The 22,703-nt window shown below is 47.4% G+C and overlaps 2 protein-coding genes across 4 annotated transcripts in view; one reads left to right on the top strand and one right to left on the bottom strand.

Moving 5' to 3' along the window:
* The window catches only part of VMA22 (vacuolar ATPase assembly factor VMA22), a 37,075-nt gene extending 16,368 nt beyond the window's left edge, over positions 1-20,707 (bottom strand). Inside the window, exons 1-5 of one of the 3 annotated variants that reach the window (XM_085629683.1) lie at positions 20,578-20,688; positions 11,627-11,742; positions 8,997-9,203; positions 7,925-8,028; positions 6,983-7,098 (exon numbers count right to left, since the gene is read on the bottom strand). In XM_085629683.1, coding sequence (XP_085485809.1) covers positions 6,983-7,098; positions 7,925-8,028; positions 8,997-9,122 — 346 coding nt within the window. In that variant the 5' untranslated portion in view covers positions 9,123-9,203; positions 11,627-11,742; positions 20,578-20,688. Of the gene's footprint in view, positions 1-6,982; positions 7,099-7,924; positions 8,029-8,996; positions 9,204-11,610; positions 11,743-20,577 lie in introns of all 3 variants that reach the window. The other 2 variants (XM_085629681.1, XM_085629680.1) reach the window with 2 other exon arrangements.
* Positions 20,708-21,019: 312 nt separating this feature from the next.
* Positions 21,020-22,703, top strand: part of IMP4 (IMP U3 small nucleolar ribonucleoprotein 4) — a 79,301-nt gene continuing 77,617 nt past the window's right edge. The window contains exon 1 of the mRNA XM_085629679.1: positions 21,020-21,159. Within this exon, the coding sequence (XP_085485805.1) occupies positions 21,157-21,159 (3 nt within the window). The 5' untranslated portion in view covers positions 21,020-21,156. The remainder of the gene's footprint in view (positions 21,160-22,703) is intronic.

The following is a 22,703-nucleotide window of genomic DNA, read 5'->3' as shown; positions in this document are numbered from 1 at the left end:
GCCTTTACGAACTTATAAGCTTTAAGCCACACAGTACATTATCCTGGGTGCTGTGCCGCCAGGGATTGAAGAGCCATACAATTGCTACACACTAGGTTATGGCGGTGTTGATGTAGTCCATCACCCATACTTCACGATAGTAAAAAGCAACCACACGATTTTGATTAAAAGAGGGCCACACTCACAACCGCACCCCTCTGTCAGACCAAGGCCATTGTTCTGCACTAGAGTCTGTGGTGGTCCAGCCATGGTCAGTAAGGTATCACAGGGGCAGACTCACTCTTTGTGCATTCCAGAATGTATTTATATCCCAAATACTGCATTTTATATGTACACTCACACATATACAAACGCAATACATATATATGCGTGTGCAGCATTATCCATCTACACATGTGATCTGACACAGTGCAATTTCCCACTGATTTTCATATGTCGCCAACAAAAATGCTGTCATAAATCTTCAAAGGCAATTAATTCCAATCTATAGCGTGTGCTTGCATAGTAATAATGCAAGGGGGCTCCTTCTCCCTGGCAACACTGACAACAAAGCAGCAGTTGTGAAACTCACCTTGCAGCTCCCCTCAAATTGGTTGTAGTTGTAGGGCACCTGTGCAGTGTATGCTGGGGATATGGGACTGGGCATGCTGGTTGCCTGCTGTAATTTTATAAAAAAACAATGTTGCAAAGGTGATATACACAAACACGAACTGTTCACAGCACGCGGCCACCAGCTCCCTGGCCCTTCCCGGGGGGAAATCTTCAGCCTTCTGCACACATAGCTCGCGGTTCAAAAAGTGACACCAGAAGGCAAGCTTTGAGCATATCAATCAATGCTGCAGCAGCATGCTGCTCACAGTCCAGTCATGGGGACCAGTGCAGCAATACAAGGATAAATCAATATGTACATATATGTATATACATAAGAAAAGCTTCTAGAGCATGCTTAGAGAGGTGTTCCTGCCTTGGACTTGAGCCCTCTTCTCAGAGCTCCCAACGTACACCTCCCCAACCCTTCCTGCTGGGGTGTAATTAAATAGGCAGCTAATCGCTGTGTATTTTGTGCTGATGTCAGTCAATTAGCATAAGGCATTGTAGAGGAAACCCTGAACGTACCACGTTCAAGTACGAGGAGGGGGGTGGGGGGGGGGGGGGGGGGGGATTTCACAAAAAGAAACAGGAATCCAAGCCAGACGGCTGCAGGCATATACTTCACAAGGTCAGTCTCTCATAAAATACTGTTAAGAGTACAGTGTGTTTTCATAACCCTTACATGCACCAGTGTGCACACTGTAACTTTGTAAAATAGTACGCACCTGGACAAAACTAGCAGAATGACAACCTTTTGTTAATAGCCTCATATTGTGCGTACACTGTTTTTTTGAGGGGGGGGTGGGAGTGAGCGATGGCCCGTGGGAAGAAAATCAAGATAACCTGTGCATTTGTGCGAAGAAAAAGAAAAAAAAAAGCAGTGAATGTTGTGGGTGTTTCAAAAATATTAATGCCGTTAGCGTAGCACGTTTGTTTCCGAGCCAAAGCAATCAAAGTAACCTGTGTGTTTAACAACTAAAAAAAACAAAAAAAACGCATTTGATTCGGAAAACATATAAACACAGCATTCCAAAAACATGAGCCGAGTCAAAGCGCACCGTAACTTGCTTAAATGGCAAGAAGCAAAATAAGAAATGTAACAGAGCCAGTCGCTATGGGAGGGACAAATGGCCACGATTTACTACTGAAAAGTAAGGAAAGGCACACGAAACAACTAATGATAAGCGATGGGCGTGCTGAAAGCCCACAGAGTATATACAGCATGCTTCGAAGCGACAGTGCATGCTGCCTAGGTGTGACCTAAAAAAAAAGACTAACAAGGGTGGCACTAGAGGACACGTTCATGGCTAGGTAGAATAGCCACTATAAAAAACCGGTGAAGTCCGAGATTTTATATTTCTTTTAAAAATACAAACTTAAGTTTGAGCATTATAAATGTATTTATTTGGGGACAAAAGCCCATTAGTAGACCCATCCACTAGGTCGCACTACCCCCAAAAATGAAAGAATAGGGCTTTTTGGATCTAAAAGATGCTCCAAAGCTGCAGAATTTCGATTTCTATTGCAATGGTGTAAACCAAACACATTGACCACCCTACTGCCAACAGGCCCCCTGGAGAAATGCCACGGCTACCCAAAAACACTTTGTAGCTCCCCAAAATCTTGTTGCCATACAGGTTTGGGAGACAACAGGAGTTGGAAGAGTTCTGATGAGCCACTAAACCCACGTGAACACAAAACCCATGACACTGGCCTACTTCGTGCATAGGCTACTGTGCAGTTCAATGACCAGGGTGAAGAACAAGAGCCAGTTTTCAGTGGGCACTGGTTCAGCTTAGGTTGGGCTGTTAGTGGGGAGGAATGTGGAAAGAGTGACCCAGATATGATATGAAAGAGGACTGTTATAATGTTATACGACTGTTGTTTCATGAGGAGAGAGCTAAAGCATGGAGTTGGAATAACTCATCCATATACCCTTATGCTGCTGATATCTCATGGCAATAATCAGCCGTTTCTTATGATAAAATCATAATACTAAAAAATAATCGAAAACAGAACAAGGGCTTTCACATGGGATTAGCATGAAATGTGCTCAGTCTTGTCTTGGGACTGTCTGTTAAGGTGATCCATTTCAATTCCTTAAATGATTTGTCACGGTATCTAAAAGAAGCTGCATCTTGACAAGGCTTACAAATACAGTTTACACAAAAATGTAAATAGAGTGGGTTTGGAGATCATGTTTATGAATGAGGATTTGTCAGTGTACTGCTTTGTAATGCTATTGAAAGGTAGAAATTTGGCGTGGTCAGTGACACAGAGTCTTCGAAAGGTGCTATGCATGGACGTGTAAAGATTGGAAAGTGTGTAAACTGTACTGTGGTTGTGATTAGTTGTGAGAGTTAATGTATGTAAATTGCATATTCCTGTAAAAAGCACTATGTCACCCATCTGAAAGAAAAGTCTTTGTTGGGAAGAACAATGCCACACTGTGTGCAGAGCTGTGCCTTTCTAACTTACCTTAGGATCTCCCCTACTGATGTTCCCACAGTAAACTCAGCACTTGCTACATGATGTACCCAAACCATAAACCCCACCTATAAATGCATCTCAATACAGCCTCCAGCACCAGGCTTACAGGGGGTACAGACTGCTGGTGACAGGGACTCCCAACAACTTCATGGAAATTCTGTTCAGTGCCCCAAAACTGGGCTGGTTTACAACCCCCTGCATGTATTTGAGGATTTGTAGGAATGTACATAGTACATTCCATGCTGTGTGCGGTGTTAGTGGTGTCCTTTGTGAGCGTCTAGTTATAGCACAAAATGGAGTTGCTTCTCCTTATCCCCTTTTAGATAGGACACCTTTCAAGGACCTACGCCACTGCAGTGAGGTTTAGCACATCTGGGAGGACTTAGGAAATAGAGTCACCTCGTGCCAGGAGACAGAGTTCTGCTAAAAAACAAAAACAGATCATAACCAGTTTGTAAGCCCACCTCAGCCTAGGTGCATAGTGCCTCCATGGAATACACATCCCTCAGGACATCTCTGGCCTTCTCGTTTGCCTTGCGCAGCCTGGTAACAAGTGAATGCCCTCTGGCAAGACTGGTCTGTCTCTCATGGAACACAGATTACTCAGACCATTTAGTACCAGACACGTCCCCTGCAGGTGTGGAAATACCTGGAAAGATTTGCTGTGGCACCAATGGTGTGAGAAAGTGCCATCTTTCTTGCATGGTATGCCCCCACTTTTTGTTGAATTGCTGATGTACTTTGACTGAGTGTGCCCTGGGCTCCTGCCAATCAGGTACCCAGGGCCTGTGTTCCTTCCCTAAAACTGAATGAAGCCTAAACCCAATTGGCATCTCTGGCCACATGTCAGCACCTGGTAAGTGGTACCCTAGGTACCCAGGGCCTTGTGACCAGAGAATGCCCCTAAGGGCTGCAGCACTTATTGTGCCACCCTTAGAGGAGACAGACAGACAGACAGACAGACAGACAGACAGACACACACAGACACACACACACACAGAGACACACACACACAGAGACACACACACACAGAGACACACACACACAGAGACACACACACACACACACACACACACACGGCGGAGTATCTTGGTGCAGAACAAAACAGAGAGTCGACATGGCACATATCCCTGTGTGCCATGCCCACAACACGCACTGCCCTGGCATACCTCTGTCACCCCTCTAGCTGGGTGCCCTATGCCGGTGGTGTGGGTACGGGTGCATGAGCCCTGTACCCCTACGGTCCCAGGTCCATTCCTGGGCATATTAAGTGCAGTGTTGCCATTAAGAGTATATGGTGCTGGGAGGTCGCCAACAAGAACTCCACAGCACCATTATGGCTACACTGAAGACTGAGAAGTTTTGTATCAAACTTCTCAGCACATTAAACCCACACTGATGCCAGTGTGGGATTTAATGTAAGATGCACGACAGAGGGCAACTTAGAGTTGCCCCTGAACCTAACATACAATCCACGTACTGTCTGAGGGGCTGCCTAGGCTGCCACACAGCAGACATGTTGCTGGACCCCTGGGTAGAGAGCCATCCGCTCTCCTGGGCCTGCAACAATGCACATCCTGGGCGAGGTGCTAGGTCTCCTCCCCCAGGATGGGCAGGGGAAGCTTCAAAGGCATGCCGCCTTTGTGAGCTTCTCCAAGCCACTTGCTGTACTCAGCAACTGGCCCCCACCGGTTCTGACCCAGACTCTGGCGGGAAGACTGGTGGGAAACCCCAAGGGAGGAAAGGGGGTGTGCCAGCCTCTGCCAACCCCACCCCTCAGGTGGGGAGGCAAGGTGAAGCACATCTACGGGCTCTCGCCATCTTGAAGATGGGGAGCCCTGCCCAATCAGGACTAGGCTCCTACCCCCCTCTCACTGGAGTGTGGCAGGCTAGGGGGTGTACTCACCCCTGGGAAGGGACCCATTTGTCCCTGCCCTTTACCTACCTGTAATGCCCCTAAATTTAGTATTTAGGGGCACCCTGAATCTTCCTTCCTCAGATCCCGAATCCAAAACAAGCAAGAAGAAGAAGAAAGACGACCTGCCGTGCAGCTGCTAACAAGAGGACGACACCAACTGACTTTTCCCCAGCCCTACAGGCCTGTCAACCCTCGAACATGCTCCTGCTGAAACCCGGCGTCTCCAGTGGTCAGCAACCTCAAAAACCCCAGAGGACCTGACTGCCTTGTGACTCTAAAAAGACTGGGACTCCCACGAGCAGTGGTTCTGCTCAGAGCAAGTAACAAGCCCCTGGTGCCTGCCAGGAACCGCGACTCCTGCACACTCTGCACCTGCCAAGCCTGGCCTGTGCCGGAGTGGACAAAGACCCCAAGGACATCCCCTTGGCAACTGTGACCCTGAATCCAGCACCCAAGGACCCACCTCTATGCTCCTGACGACGCCTGCAGCCTCAGAACCAGGGACCCCTGCAACCGCGACCAGCTGAGGGTAAGATTTCCCGACGCGAAAAGACACCCCTGCACCCGGCGCCCTGCGGCCCCCTGTGCCCAGCTCCTGGGTGCCTACCTAACCTACAGCTTCCCAACTTAGCTCTCAAAGTGGTGGTCGCACCTGAAGAATCTTCATCCCCGAGCTTGCAGCCTTTGTTAATCACTGAGCTTCTTCATTGAAATCCATTGAGCACCCGACGGCTCAAAAGCACCCTGCACCCAGCCGCCCGAGTGCAACCTCTGTCCTATTTTTCTTCCCCACTTGCCCTGAGCAAGTGACCAGGAGCCCAGCTCCCACAACCGTGTGGCCTGCCTGCTAGCAGCCACTAACCAAAGGCCCCCTGCCTGCCATAGGCTAACATTGGGCCTAACTCTCTCTGTACCCGGCTGCCCCTGTGCCACTGAGGGTGTAACAACTGTACTTACCTGACCCTGGAAGACCCTTGAGTCTATGCCCAGAACCTTAACTCTGCCAGTCGAGTACTTACCCAAGAGCTGATAACTCACTTTTCTTCCATAGGGTAACATTGACTGGTTTCACTTGGAAATTCTTCCGCCGAGTTTTGAAACTTTAAAATATTCACTAAAAATCAGCCGATCAACGAAAACGAAATTACTCACCTGCTATCTGGAGAGATCCCAGTGCTAGATCGTGGTGCCCAGCACTGACCCTGAAAAGTAATTACAACCGTACTTACCAATAACTTGATTTTCCTCCATAGGATAACATTGCCTGGTTTTTGCCAGAAATTCTTCTGTCGATTTTTCAAACTTACAAATATTCCTTAAAAATCGCCTGTGTAACAAAAACGATTTCTTTCAACCGTTTACAGGAAATGCACCAGGGTTGAATCCAGGATCCAACCCGGAGTAAGAAAATCATACGTAAAGTAACTAAAATTGCATTTACTTAAATAGTCCCATTGAGCTCAATGTTATAATTGTGTTTGAATTGTGTTGCCTACTACAACAACTGTATCTATTGCATTCAAAAGTCTATTGCCTATTGAAAGTATTTAACTAAAGCATCTCACTCTGAGAAAGTATATTTTGATACCTATTGTTGGTTCTAAAATAAAACAACTATATATTTTTATATACAAACCATTGGCCTAGAGTTCAGTTCTTGATTGTGTGAGACCATTTGCTGACTGTGTACAACAAATGCTTTACACTGTCCTCGGATACTGCCTTACTGCTCGACCAAGCTACCACTTTAGAGAGTAAAGTTATATCTAACTTTAACCTCTGCCAAACCTCTGAAGACTGTGGACTCTGCACACACTGTACCTATTTGGGAACAATATATACAGAGCCACTTTCTTACAAATGGTAAATGACAAACGTGCTGTGACTGGGCCAAGAGAGAGGGCCTCTGAGGCTAACCATCCTCTTTTGCTTCTTTTCAATTTGTTACAGACAGAAGAGTAGACATTCTTGCTCCTCACTTACCTTGATCTCTCGGGCCAATGTCTTGCACTAGGGGTGGCTCTGAAGCGTATGAGGCCTCTGGTTTGATGGCTGTAATGCGCTCCACTTGAAACTGGCAGCTCCCGTCCTCACTGGCACTGCCCAGCAGGGAGAAAAGAGAAAAGATGAATGCTTTCATTGCAGAGTGCCAGCCACTACTGAGTTAAATGTTCAGAAGAAAATCAAAAACACACAACGCTGGCAGCATGTTAGGTGCCTATCAGTGCCTTGAAGGAGGCTGAGCTGGACAGAGAGGCGATGTTGATCTTCTTTAGAAACTGCCAGGATATGAAAATCTTTCTTCTATGCTTTTTATCCACAACAGTAAACCAGAAGCCTTCTTAACTTTTCTCACATCCCTTTTACCTCTTAACTCTCCTCTACATGCCCCTGCCAACCCCTCCATTATGAGAAGCACACCCCGTCAGCTAGGTGCTGCTGCTGTGATGGCCTTTCAGTGCTTTAGACTGGGTCCAATAGGAACCCAGAGAAATTCCATAGTTAAAGGCAGGTAAGAAAGTGGGGGTTTATTCAGGAAATAAGAGGTCATAGCACCCAAAAGGGAGTGAAAAATTACTTGAAATGAGGCTAGATACCACTTGCATACATCGTGCAGCACAATCTCCCACATGAAATAGAAGGAGCCATCATCAACAAACAAAGATCATTACAAGCTAAAGACCCCCAACCTGTACACTAAGAAGACACTTCTGAATTGGCAATATGAGCCAAGGTCTCAGAATATAAAGTACTGAATTTTAAGGTACCTTAAATTGAAGTTTTAGTAACTCCCTTAACATCTTCCACACTGTTTCATTGCAGTGCCACCAATTTAGAGTCAGCTGCTTTGCCAGACAAATTCACCACTTCCTACAGGGAGACAGTGGTGAATTACTTGGGGAATAGCACTCTTCTTTGTCTTACCTGGTAGAGACACGGACGAATGGCTCCATTTGGCTACCATACTGTAGTGATGAAACACCCTTGTTCCCCATGGCGTATCGGGATTGGGAAAGCGAAAACCAGCCCTACAGTTGAAAGATAAATTTGGTCTGTAACATATCTTCATATAACCACAAGGGAGGCAGATCAGTTGGATAAGGAAGGAAGGATTGTGGAATTCCAAGTAATTTAAGTAAAATATATTGCAAATGTTTACAGGAAATTGTAAGACTAAGGGCCTCATTACGTTGCGGTTCGGACTGTGTTGCGGTCCAAACTGCATCTACTGCCACGGTCCGACCGACACATTACGATGCGTGCGGTCGGAGGCAGCAGTCAAAGAGACCAACCAACAAGATAATGGAGCCCGCCAATCGGGCGGAAAATCCTCATAATCCCTTAATGACGACGTTTCCGCTGCCAGGATTATGATGTCGGTTTCTGACAGCCTTTTCATGTAGGCCTTTCCGACATGAAAAGGCTGCCGGAAAGAGACACTGGGAGCCCCTAGCAGGGCCCCCGTCAGTCCTGCCCTACGCATCTGGAGGCCACCTATGGTGCCCCCCTGGACATCCCTGTACCGTTAGGTGTCTGCAACAAGGTGCAGGGAAGTTCACAAACTCCCCTTTCTTAATGGGAGCTTATGGTGCGGGCGGTTTCTGTCCGACGCACAAGCTGCCATTGAGAAATGAGAGTTTCTGACCGCACTATGTGTGGTCGTTTCGTAATTTGGTGTGAGGAACTGCCGACCTATGGTTGGGCAGTTCTTCCACCGAAACGGTGTAGGGTGTAGAAAACTCTAATCGACATTGTAATAAGGGCCTAAATGTTAATTGTCTTAGAAACTCGGAACAGTTATTGATTCATGAACCCTGTGTACAGCTATAAAATGCCCTAAGAACTCAGAAAAACGCTCTGCTACTTATTCTTGTAATGGATACCTGACCGTTTGATTCATTGGAGGCCATTTGAAATACTGAGTTCATAAACTAAGAAGACTAAGTCCCACAAGTCCTGAACCTGGCCATCTCAAGTGTCATATGCGGTCACCCACCTGCTCAACAAGTTCGTTCAAGGCCACCCTCTTACTCTGCAGTGTCTCCAGCTCAGACATCATGTGCAGCAGGAGCCTGTCCAGCTCCTCGCACACCTCGGTGAGCTCTGGGTCATCACCAGCCATTGCCTCTTCTGATGAGCTCACGTCCGGGCGGGAGGCAGAGGAGCTGCTGGCGTCTGAGACGAGCCCTTGTCAAAGGTCAATCTGAAAATGAAAAGCAAGGAAAGAGAAGCAGTGAACACACCCCATGGTAGAGTGAACTGATGAGCTGCAAAACAGTGAGTGCACTGATGCTAAGAATAGTGAACTCACTCATTACAAGCTACAAACTCATTTGGAGCTACATACAGCACTAGGCCATTTACTCCTTTCCTCTATCTCCATTTGAACACTGGTCACAGTCTTTGTAGATGTAAGGGGAGAAGGGAGTGGATTGAAGGGACTATGAAATCCTTCCATTTACATGACAGCCTCTCTCTCTCTTGGGGTCCTCAGTCACCTGATGAATGAAGGGTTCGTCAAAGTGTGTAAGACTACATCAATGCATCATTCACTTTCCAATCTGGAAGAAAATTCCCTACTCAAGAACAACCAATCAGTTTTCAGCAGATGTCATAGTACCTAGGCTGCAAACATAGAGGGTGACACCTAACAGATGTTTCACAAAGCTGAACCACACCTTCTGGCTCTCTCTGGAGCTTCTGATACAGTTGGCCATGACATCCTGCTGACAACCCTTCAATCAAAATTCGGTTTCAATGGTTGGTACTGCACCGCTATAAATGTTATCTATATTACTGTCAGGGGACTAAAATCAATGATCTCTCCATCCCTCACTGCCTGCCTTTATGACTAAAGACACAAGGATCAGTTTTGACATATTGAGGAAACCTCTTGTGGAACTAAAACTAAAAATTGGTCTCAAATCCCCAATAAGTTGATGACACTCAACTTCACCCTACAATAAAACAGAGAAAGACTGTTATTGTTTCACCAAGATAAAAAAGTGGGTGACCCTAGGGAGGCCAAGTCCAAAAATAAAACAAAAGAAATTACTCATTATCAGCTCAGATCCGAAGGGGGACAAAGCAATCTTTTGGGAAGATAATCTGCGGGGATTCGATCTACGTTCCAAAATATTTCAGTACCAAATTTCTAAGCTTCCTTATTGACAAAAAGCACTTAAGAATCAGGATCAAGTCCATCTTCAACAAACTAGTATTAACTCTGCCATCTTCACTACGGGATATTCATCCAAAGAGGCCTCTCTGCTTTACATACAGCTCACACTACAGTGATTGTAATTTATGCGCACAGAACGATCTTTCACACCCAAAAATATGACCATGCATCTCCTATATTAATACAACTGAAACTACTCCTCTGGACAACTAGGCGCACCTTCACATTACCATAGATCATCTTCAAGGGCCTCACACTGAATGTGTCAAAAGACTCCAAAATAAACCTTAAAACATCAAGTAACACGAGAAATCTACATAGCTGCAACACACTATCATTTAACACTTGGTTGTTTCAACTCCCACCACATTCTGCTCATTTGCAGGTTTTATTCCTAAAACCTGGAACAAAATTCCAAAAGACTTTAATACAACTCTCCTTGTTGGAATATCAAAACCATCTGTTCATTCAAATCTATTTTGCCTGCTCTGAGCTACCCGAGTCTCCATATTCTTTGCCAACTTCTGCTTTGTAGTGGAGAGTTCCTATACTCCATTATAACTTTCTGTTATTACTCCTTATCCTTTCCTTCTCTTCGTTCATTAGCGTGCACCCCATTATTCTGTCTTCCTCAACTCCGATACGGATTTGCACTTTACCGCTTAAAAATATATAATACTCAAACAAAGGTTAATCTAACCCCCATAAATCTGCATGTCATATCTTACTGTGAACCGTATACTTTAATTATTTCCGTTGTAGTTAACGTCATTATGCCTTATAAAGTTACATTCACGAGTAAGGTACTCTGGTGCACATTCAGACTAAAGGCCTGATTTAGATCTCGGCAGACGGGTTAATCAGTCACAACGGTGACGGGTATTTCGTCCGCCAAAATATAAATTTCATTATACCCTATGGGATTTATATTTCGGCAGACAGGATATCAGTCACCGTTGTTATGGAGTAATCTGTACACTGGGATCTAACTCATGACCCAATTCTTTGCCATAGCAACAAAAAAAATTATATAAATACCCAAGACTTATTATACGATATCGCTTTGTCTGTTGCGATATTGAGCAAGATCCCTTCACCAACAAAGCTATTGTTTATTCCCTGAATACGGTTGTCTCCTTTTGGTACTCTCTGGAATATTACTTTTCAATCTCTTCTGGCAACTCTCAGTATTATATGGCAGGCTTGTGGTGATTTAAAGTTCTATACAAAAAAGCAACACAAAATAACATGACCATATGATATGGATGGATATATTGTGTGCACTTATGCATGTTGCTGTTACTACTGTATGCATTTACAGAACACGAAACGCTATATGGAAACAGTGTGCATCTATGCATTGTTTTATCGTGGCTCGCTGGGATATGTAACATATGGGCCATACAGTCCATAGCAGGGAATTACATACCTCTAAACTCACACACCTTTGGAGGGTAACACGTGCCTGCTCACCCACTAGCCTCTTTTCTCTACCAGCCTGGGATGTCATGCTGCGGTCTGCTACAGACTCCTGCTGCTGATCTAAGGCTCTGGCATCACTCTGCTCAAAGTTTTAAATTCAAGAGTTAAGTGTAGCAGTCAGAGGCCAGTGATCAAAACAGTTTTACTTCGAAAAACACAACCTCACAAAGACAAGTAACCTAGCAGTGAAAGTAAAACAAATCTTTAGAAAATTATGTAAATAGGCCCACAACGTTTAAATGTCGTTACTAGCTAAAAATAGGGGACTCTTTTGCTCAAAATTAGGGTTGGCATAGATCAGAGCACATCGTGAAATCTCACCTGCAAAACTCCTGCTAAAGTTCGAGGGCTATGCAACTAGCCATAGTTTACAAGGGAGACTTAGGTCAGTCCTGATTTTTAGCTACACACTGCGACTTTCGTGGCAATTCTTATATTGGGAAACATGAGACTTCTAGTTCCAACATGCACAGTGCTGATCGGGTGAAAAAACACTTATGTCTGGCTGAAAGTCACTGAAATGGGGACCAGTGATGTGCACCTATGCACTACAATTGTAATTTGACTGTGCTCTGTGACAGAATGATAAATGTTATATGTAGTGCACGTGCACCACCTGTGCTTTATGTTCACCATTGCACACTCGCTGTGACAGATCCATGAAAAAACTGTTCTATAAAGTAAGCCAAGCAAGGAATGAGGGCAGCTGAAAAGGAGGGCGTTAAATCAGGTTCACCCTAGAGGAGCCTACCTTACCTAAAATACCAGTCGCCCAGGGATTAACTCAAGAAACTGGAACCGTAAAAATACGAACTCCTTCCATGACACCTTGTCATCTAAATTGCCCCTCTTAAGGTGGAACCTGAATGAATTTGAGGAAGTAATATCAGACAGGCAAACAGCCAGCCAGCAATTTACATGCCCCATTTCAAAGGACAAGATCTGTTCGATGCCATGAGGCAACCAAATGGTTCTCTGAAGATTTAAAGACAGCCAAAGTACTACTGCGACAGGCATATCGGAAATAGAGGAAAACATACCTACCCGGTGATGAGGGAATTTTCGTTCAAAATATGAAAAACTATTATCTGAAAGGAACACGTTAGATTCCATACCTTAGAATTAACCCCAAGCGTCAGACTGGATCCGGAAAGTTTTGAGTCAGCAGTACCTCTGGCCGTCGGAAGGTGGCGTCGGCCGGCTCCGCGTTTGTCTTTGGTGTCGTGGTCGTCGGAATGACATCGCGGTAGTTACTTAGATGCCGCCCTCGCACGCTGACGTCAGTTCTTTCTTTTTCCGCGCCAATCAGCGCAGATCTGGAGAGAGCGGTACCTCCAGCCACTTTTTGACTGACCTTTTCTCAACTTTTGTCTACGTCTTTTTTGAGTCTACGACTCCTGGTGCACGAGGGATGCCCGGTTTCAAGGCCTGTGGCTCCTGTCCCCAACTGATGTCGGTTACGGATCCGCACTGTGTGTGCCTCTTTTGCCTGGAGCACGACCACAACCCCAAGTAGTGCCCCGGCTGCCGGTCGATGGCGGTCGGCTCCGCGCCGTTCGAGGTCCCGGTCGCGAGGGAAGTCGAAGGACCGGTCGTGGAGCCATCACTACTTGTCCAAGTCTTTGAAGTCTTCGCACTCGGGTCGGGTAAGTCAAAGCACAAAAAGAAGTTGAAGCATTGTCGCTCTTCGACTTCTCCCTGTCGGTCGGCTGGCGTGACGAGGGATGCGGGCGGTGCCCCTCCCGCGGCTACGTGTGAGGAGCCTGAAGAGTCAACTCCGGGCTTCCCTCCCTTTCCGGGACCCGGTGCAACTCCCGCCCAACTTAGTACGTTCTACGAAGCGATGCATGCCATCTTGGACGACCCAAACCCGCCTTCGGTCCCCCCAGACTTGTTGGGGGGCCTGGGCCTACTCCGCCATCGTCTTCGGCCACGGTGCCACAGGGCCCCCCTTGGATCCCGGCCTGGATCCAGATCTGTGCCGGTTGACCTCATTACACCTCCACCAGCGCCACTTCCTCTGGCACCGCAACTGACGCCAGTCATGTCCCTGGCTGGCATCGACCCCGGCTTCCATCCCGAAGAGGACCCAGAGCCGGACTGGTGTCGTGAGGGGTTTTTGTGCCCCTGATCACTCCTGGGGTCCCTTTTCAGCCAGATTGGCAACCTGAGGATGAGGAGGACTGGGAGGTGTCGGGTGACCCTTTAAGTGATCAGATGGAATCTGAGCAGGACTGGAGAGAGGAACTGGGGGGATGCCAGTGGCCTTGACACATTAACTGACCTTGGCATGTCTCCTACCGTGACTACGGAGGAGGGAGCGTGTTGCGTAGGGCGGCCGAGGCTCTCAACCTTTCGATGGTGGCAGTCAGGACTAACCTCCTGACTGAGGTGCTTCAGCCGGCAGAGAGCTCTTCGGAGCCCTTGCTGCCGTTTAATGAGGCCCTTACCGACGTCCTTTTGGGCACGTGGTCCAGGCCCAACACGGGGTCTCTCATGGATAGGATGATTGCCCGACGCCACCACCCAGCTCCGGGCGTCCCCACTTTCCTCTCCCAACACCCCACCCCGGAGAGCTTGGTGGTCCAAGCCCCCACTTCCAAGAGCGCATTCCCTACCGCTCCACCTGAAAGGGAATCCAAGAAGCTGGACCATCTTAGGAAGAAAATGTTCTCTTCTACCAGCTTGGGACTGCGGTCGGTAAACACTGCATGCACATTGGGCCATTATTCCCACTCTGTGTGAGATACGGTTGTGCAGGTGCTGCTCCAGTGTCCGGAGGAGGCCAGGACAGTCCTCTCCCAGGCTGTCGCCACCGGGAGGGATCCGTTGTGGGCTGGATACCGCCAACTCTCTAGGCAGAACGATTTCAAAGTCTGTAGCCCTTTGTCGCTACTCCTGGATGAGATCGACTGGCTTTTCAGGGGATGTCCAGAACACCTTGATGGACATGCACTTTGATGGAATTTGCCTTTTTGGCAACAAAGCGGACAGCGCTCTAGAGTGTTTCAAGGAGTCACAGGCTACAGCCACGTCCTTGGGCCTCTCCAGCCGCCCAGCGCAGTCTGCTTTTTCCCCCCTTTCGTGGCTACGCAAGAGGTGCTCCACTACGTCTCGCACAGAGCCACAGGCCGCAGCAAGTTTCCCAACCTTCGCAGGGACGTGGGAACCAACGCTGTGGTTCAGGGGGCGGGAGGGCCAGTCCACCAACCCCCCCTCCCCCCCCCCCCTGCAGCAGCATCCGAACCCTCCTAGTCAGACCTTTCAGGCCCATCAAACGCCAGTGGACGGCAAGATTCGCCATCACCTCCCTCACTGGCGCACCATCACATCTGACAGGTGGGTTTTACAAATAGTCTGAGGGGGCTACTTCCTTCGAGGTTACCCCTTCAGCCATGCCACCTCAATACCACTGCATGTCGGAGGATCACCTGACACCTCCAACAGGAAGTTTTGGCTCTCTTGGCCGAGGGAGCCATTGAGCGTGTTCCTGCCCCAGTAGTAGGTCGTGGTTGCTATTCCCACTTTTTTCTGGTAACCAGGAACGACAAGGGCCTGCATCATATCTTGGATCTCAGGAACGTCAACCGCTTCCTCCGGAAGAAGAAGTTCAAGATGATGACGCTCGCTCATGTCTGGTCTGCCCTCGACCCTGAAGACTTGATGGTAGAGTTGGACTTGCATGATGCTTATTTTCACATCCCCATCCTGCCGGCCCATCAGCGTTACCTGCAGTTCACAGTAGGCCACAAGCATTTTCAGTTTACCGTGTTCCCCTTTGGCTTTACCAGCGCCCCTCGGGTGTTCACGAATGTGATGGCAGTGGTCTTAGCCCATCTGCGCAGATCAGGGGTTTCAGTCTTCCCCTATCTTGACGACTGGCTGTTAAAGGCGGGCTTGCCCCAGGCAGTCGTCTCCCACCTCCAGACTACAGCCGACCTCCTGCAATCGCCGGGGTTCTCCATCAATGTGCCGAAGTCACATCTGATCCCCTCTCAGAATCTCCTCTTCATCGGAGCAGTTCTGGACACAACGCCATTTCGGGTTTATCCTCGCAAGCAGCGAGTCCTGGATATTCGGGCTACGATTCCAATCTTTCAGCCACTATCCCGGGTTTTGGTCTAAATGACCCTGAGGCTGCTGGGCCACATGGCCTCCTGCATCCTGCTGGTCGATCATGCCAGGTGGCATATGTGGGCTCTGGAGTGGGACCTGAATTTCCAGTAGGCGCAGCAGCAGGGTAATCTGTCCGATTGTGTCCAGATCTCAGAGGGCACTGCTCAACAGTTGCAGTGGTGGCTCACGAACCAGGATTGGGTCAATGGCAGATCCCTCTGCCTTCCCCAACCAGAGCACACAGTGGTGACGGACGCATCCCTTCTGTGATGGTGGGGCCACATGGGCAACCTTCTGGAGCTTCAGGGGATTAGTCTTGCTCTCAAGGCATTCCTTCCCTCTGTCCGGGGAAGAGTAGTGCAGGTGTGCGGGGACAATACCACCGCAATGTGGTACTACAATAAACAGAGCGGGGTGGGGTCGTGGACCCTATATCAGGAGGTCCGCCGCCTCTGGATATGGCTGGGACATGAGGGCATATACCTGGTGTTTCAACACCTGGCAGGTTCCCTGAACACCAGGGCGGACTAACTCTGCCGCAGGTACATGATGGATCACAAATGGCGTCTTCACTCGAAGGTGGTGCAAGGTCTCTTTCAACAGTGGTGAGAGCCTTGGTTAGATCTATTCGCCACCGAAGAGAACGTACAATGTCAGCAATTCTGCGCGTTGGAATTTCCAAGGCGGCACTCGCTAGGCAACACTTTTCTTTGCAAGTGGAGTTACGGTATGTTGTATGCCTTTCCGCCTTTACCACTTCTGCCCAGAGTGCTGAAGTAGGTCAGGCGCGACCAGGCCCAAGTCATTCTTGTGGTTCCGGATTGGGCACGAACAGTCTGGTATCCCGAGCTGCTCAACATGGCCATCGATCCTCCGATCAGACTGCCTCTTCAGGAGGATCTTCTGTCGCAGCAGCAAAGGACAGTCCTCCACCCGAACCTGTCCAACCTCCACCTCCTTGCGTGAAGATTGAGCGGCAGCAGTTGACTTCTTTTGACCTGCCTCCCTAAGTTTGCGATGTAATCTTGGCAGCCAGGTGTCCCTCCACTAAGACGGTATACGCCTGCCGGTGGAACAAGCTTGTGACATAGTGCACAGCAAAGGCTGTGGATCCCCTTTCTGAAGTTCTCTTGTCCCTTCTTACTTTAGCTCAGCAGGACTCTGCTCTGGGCACTATCAAAGGCTATCTTTCGGCCATCTCTGCCTTCCTTCGGCTTCCCAATCAGCCTTCTCTTTTTAAGTCCCCGGTTGTTAATCGTTTCTTGAAAGGCCTAACTCATCTCTTTCCTCATATTCCCTTCGTTATGCCTCAGTGGGACTTGAATCTTGTTTTAACCTATTTAATGTGCCCTCCCTTTGCGCTGCTTCACAACTGTCGTTTGAGACTCTTAAGACTGCGTTCCTGGTGGCCATCACTTCTGCCAGAAGGGTGAGTGAGCTCCAGACTCTTTCCTACAAACCCCAAACCCATATCCCTTCTGAATCAATCTTTAACTCAGGGTCAAGTGCCCAAATCCTTTACAGAGGCTGTGATAATCCCACTCCAGAAAAAACTAGGTGAGGACCCTCTGTCGCTGAAAAACTACAGACCCATCCCCCTTCTTCCCTACCAATCAAAAATCTTAGAGGGACATGTGGCACATTGCTTATGCTTCTTCTTAAAGGATTCTAAATGTCTTGATCCCGCCCCAAACAGAATTCCGCCCCATTCACTCTACTGAATCAGTCATTCTATCTGTAGTAGATGACTTGAGAGAACAAGCGGATGGAGGCAGTGCTCGGGCATTGGTAGTGCTAGATCTCTCTGCAGCCTTTGATGTGGTGGATCATGTAATTTTGGTTGACCGAATCGAGGCTGCAGTCGTACAAGGGGTCACCATAGATTGAACCCAGTCAGTGTGCCTCTCCCCTTACTTATCAGCTAAAGTCCATTTGAGTTGTGGAGTACCACAGGGCTCGTCTTATCCCCACATCTTTTCTATCTTTATATTCTCCCGCTGGTACACACACTCCAGTAAAATAAGGAAAAATTCTACAACTACACTGACGATCTGCAACTAATCTTCACCATCGATATGTTGGAATCAAGGAAAGCTTTCCAAAACATCATGCTATACATAAGAAACTAGATGAATGATACTCAACTAAAACTCAGCTCTGATAAGACAGAGATCGTTGTCATAAATAACAAGTTCAACCGGTGGAATTCATCTCATTGACTAAAGGAGATGGGTTTTCCCCATAGCAAAAAAAAAAAAAAAAATAACTCTTTAAAAAGTCTGGGCATCCAAATTGATGAACATTTATCCATGGATTCACAGATAGGAGCAGAAACGTCATCATGCTTCTTTCAACTTGGGAAAATGCTAACATTTTTCTCTAGGGAAGCAATTATCCAAATCATCATTACTTTAGTCCTATCTAGAATTGATTATGCAAATGCCCTTTACCTAGGCCTTAACCACAGTCTACAAATGGTACAGAACAAGGTAGCGAGACTGGCCTTTCAGCAACTGAGGCACTGTCACATCAAACCACTAATGAAGCAATTACATTGGCTTCCGGTGGCTCAATAGACCATCTTCAAAACAGGCTGTATTATCTACAAATGTATCCATAACAAAAGTCCAAAGTTTATATTCTCAAGAATCTAGAGATATACCCCGAAACGCCGTCTCAGATCTGCCCACTTGAACCTTTTCACGGTTCCAAGATTTAAGAAGAAAAGATGGGAGGAGCAAGATTTTCAGTGATAGGTCCCCATATTTGGAACTCAGTCCCAGTTGAAATTAGACTAGACGCTAACTACATGGGCTTCAGGCAGCAGTTGAAAACCTAGCTCTTCAAACAAACCTACTGTTAATAATCTGAGCAGATGTTGCTTTCTTTACCTTGGCGCCAGGAAACCTATGGTGAACGTGTGCTTTATAAGTTTGATATAATATAATTTAGGGTGGAGAGTCACACCTACAAGGGAGTAAGTGTGGGTGGCCAGTGCAAATAAGAAGGTGATGCAGCCCAGGGGATAGAGCATTAATGTCCAGCTTAGGAGAGGGAGGGGTAGTTGTGCAGAATAGAGGAAGGAGTTATGAAGAAGGGGGGTTAAGAAACCTGTATGGGGTGCTACAAATCACAGACAATGTTGACCAACATAGGGGTATCACTTTATGTATGATACCGGCATGGGGAAGGGGGACAGAGCATAATCCAATTATGAAATACCATTATAGCAGCAAAGGAGAACATGAGAATGGGAAGGATGTTTGGAGGTGGGCACGAGCGTGTGACATAGGCTGGGAGAGTGATTGCCAGCATGGGAACAAAGGAATGGGCCATTGCGGAGGGGACTACTATAATGGGGGGTGGGGGGGCGCATCACCCTGGGGTAGAAGCTACCGAATGGAATAGTGTAGCTGACTGGATACAAAGACAAAGAATAGTCATTACAAGGACTTCAACAAACGTTTGATTAGTCCATCTCATTTCTTTCCTTCAAGTGACCCTCTCTTTACCTTTCATCTGCTACATGCCTTCTTTCGCTTATTATACCCTACTTTAAGTTGTATGCCCGTCTGCCTTTATTGTAATTCTTCAAATTGCTCACATCTCATTTCACAGCACACAACTTCTCTTTCTTTTCAACCACCACACATGCCAACATTGTAGAACAGGAAAGCGGGAGACTTAAAAAAAAAAAAGTGTGTGGGGGGGTATACTTCCCCATTTACTTAAGTTGAAGCAGAGGAAATTTCAGGCGGGTAATAGCTAGAATAACACATTTTTGTCTTCAAACAGCGGGAGTGCCCTGTCTGAATAGAGGGGCATATCAACAACAACCGGCGATAATTATCTCCAAGCGCACTTAGCGCTAGGATAATTATCGCCGGCTAGCGTGAATTTTTATCGCTGAGATAGCGTGCTATTAGCAACGCTTATCTCAATAGCGATAAAAATCCTCACGCTAACAGGCTAACGTGAGATTATCGCTGGAAACCCAGCGATAATCTCACGTTAGCTTGTTGATAGGGACAGACAAACTTAGCCATGATATCCTACTTTCATAGGATATCATGGCTAAGTCAGAAAAATAGCAGACGTAAAAAAGCAGCGTTAACCGCGGTTAGCGCTGCTTTTTTTGTCTCTAACAGGGTTAGCGACATTCTTGATAATAGGAGAAATGTCGCTTAGCGACATTTGTCCTATTATTTTACTCTGGAACGCCCCCTTTGCATCTCATTAGAGATGCAAGGGGAAGCGTAGAGTAAAAGGGTGGTAACATGCAAATTTGCATGTTAGCACCCTGTTGTTGATAGAGCGCTAGTTTTATCTCTCCTTTTTTGGCTTTTAAAGCCAAAAAAAGCAGAGATAAAGCCCTTGTTGATATGCCCCTAAGTCTGCTAGTAACTATGAACCACATCCTTGCAACCTAACAATACCTAAACTCCACTACTTTGTCTATTCATCCCACCAACCGTTTGCATGAACTCACCCCCACTATGACCACACCCGACTCATGTTAATGTAATCTACCTCAAAGAAACTTAAGACAATCCGTGCAGTGGTTATTGAAAGCACAAAACTAATCCCAATAACCTACAATCAATCACTGGATTCACAACTGGCCTTGGATTCAGACGTAGCCTTGACCTTACCGTAAAGCGCTTCAATACCTCGTCAAGGGTGCTATGGGCTATTTGAAAGCAATTACAACACAATATTGCTTGTACGCCTACGCATAGCGATATACGAATCGGACCCTAAGACGTGTAAGATTGTCGTAAAATGCTTTAGGTCTCACCTGGTGTTCCTTTCCTCTTGCTTCTTCTGTCTGAATCTCCTATCTCTCTATTTCATTTTCTGTCTTCAGCTGGAATTGAGCTACTGCTCTCTGAATACATCATGTGACCTTGGAGACCCGGGAGCATCTCGAGCGTGCGCAGTGCCGCTTGGACGTGAATGAAGCGGCCATTTTAGAACGGGGGCATTTTCGGGTACTTCACGTTTCATAAAGACAATGGGAGTTTTACTGCAGTACTGGTAACACAAAAAACAAACTAAAACGTAAGCTAGCGCACAGTATAACCGCTATACATAATAGAGCTTCGTCTGATTTAGTTTGGCTATATACAACCGAAAATGAGGTAGAACCTCAATTAAACATAGCGCCCTATTTAAAGGGAAAGGGGTGTTTTCTTCATTAGCGATGACCGCTATATAATTTTAAACGGGGTAAACCCACCCTGTCGCAAATGTACGATCCCCGTTCCACCATGGAGGCCGTTGAGTGTATTTTTCATTTCTATGATGACGATAGCGAATGGCGGCTGGGGTTGTTGGTGAGTTCCTTTGCCCCACGTGAGCTGGGAGAGCTGCTGCCATGGTGAGTTTATATGTGCTTCCAGTCTCTGGGGTAGCGTTTGGCGTATTGTGAAGGGATGGGTTACGTTTTGATTTATACCCGGAGGTTTCAGTGAAATCTGTGTTATTTGTGGGGTACGGGGTTGTGTGGGCTGGAGCTGGGCTATGAACACGTGGATCGGGCGCATCTTTCAGTTCTTAGATGTGCCTTGGTGGTCTTTGCAGTGAATTGTGCTGATGTATGGAGTGGTTGTGTTGGGGGGGTGTAACAAAGGTTGTGTCTTGGAAGCGGAGTTTGAGTCGTTTCGTATGTTGTATAATTTCTGGGGTACAGGATTAAGAGAGAACACCCACTGGAATGGGATCTGGAGGAAGCACTGGGAGTATTTTGTTTTCCCTTCTCCATCTCTCCTTTAACTATTCCAGACCTCAACTTCTACTAAGATCTCCCAATTAACACTTCGGGGCAGATTTACAAGAACGTTATGCATCCAGAGATGCCTCACTTTCCCTGCGCCAACCTGAGAAACCCCTAAATCCCTGTGCCACCATGATGCGCCATATTTACAATACGGTGCACCATAGGGCAAGGATTGATAGATGCATTAGAAATCCTGACGCATCAGTTGGGGCAAAAGTCATGCATTGCTAGAGTCTTGTCGCAAGCACGACGCAACTCCAGCAATGCATTTTGAGGCCTATTCCCGCTACACTGTGTCACTCCTTCCGCCTGCTTAAGCAGGTGTAAGGTTTTGACGAAGTGGTGTCCTAGAAGTGACGCGTCACTTTGATGCAGGTATAATGTGATGCATGGTGTGCATGTGACACCTGACGCAGGTATAATGTGACGCATGGCTTTACAACGTGACGCATCTCCCTAGATACCTCACGTTTTAAATTGGCCACATTTTTAGGTCTCGCCTGGCTATCGCGTAAGCGATCGCTCAGCGAGACTTATGTAGGGGCTTCAGAAAATGCTCCCAAAGGCTTCCCAGGCGGATCGGGTGGCGGTTACGCGCACAACCACTCGCATTCCATTTGCCACCAGCTACTTCCTGCGCGTGCGCCGCCTCACGCATTCAGAGAGATTTAGTAAGGGGCACAAGACCTTAGGAATGCGGTTTATCGCCAGTGCATGTGAGGCATTCAAGCGCGAAGCTGGCATCTGGCATCGGACTTAAAAGCAGCAGACTGCTTTCGCCAGTGCGCGCTGGGCCTCACTTCCTGCATCTCCTCTTACAACAATTAACTTTCGCTATAACTCACACCCCATATGCTCGTTCCCTCCCACCCTTCCTTTGATGTCCGCTTCACGCCGCACACTACCGCACGCCACACACTGCTGCATTACACACTGCTGCACGCCGCACACTGCTGCACGCCGCACACTGTTGCACGCCTCACACTGCTACACGAAACACTGCTGCACGCCGCACACTGCTGCACGCCGCACATCGCACACTGCTGCACGCCACACACTGCTGCACGCCACACACTGCTGCACACTGCTGCATTACTCACTGCTGCATGCTGCACGCCGCACACTGCTGCACGCCGCACACTGCT

This window comes from Triturus cristatus, chromosome 10 (genome assembly GCF_964204655.1).
Source record: "Triturus cristatus chromosome 10, aTriCri1.1, whole genome shotgun sequence".
NCBI lineage: Eukaryota > Metazoa > Chordata > Amphibia > Caudata > Salamandridae > Triturus > Triturus cristatus.
The sequence above is the reverse complement of the archived record's forward strand: the minus strand, read 5'-3'. Positions and strand labels throughout refer to the sequence as shown.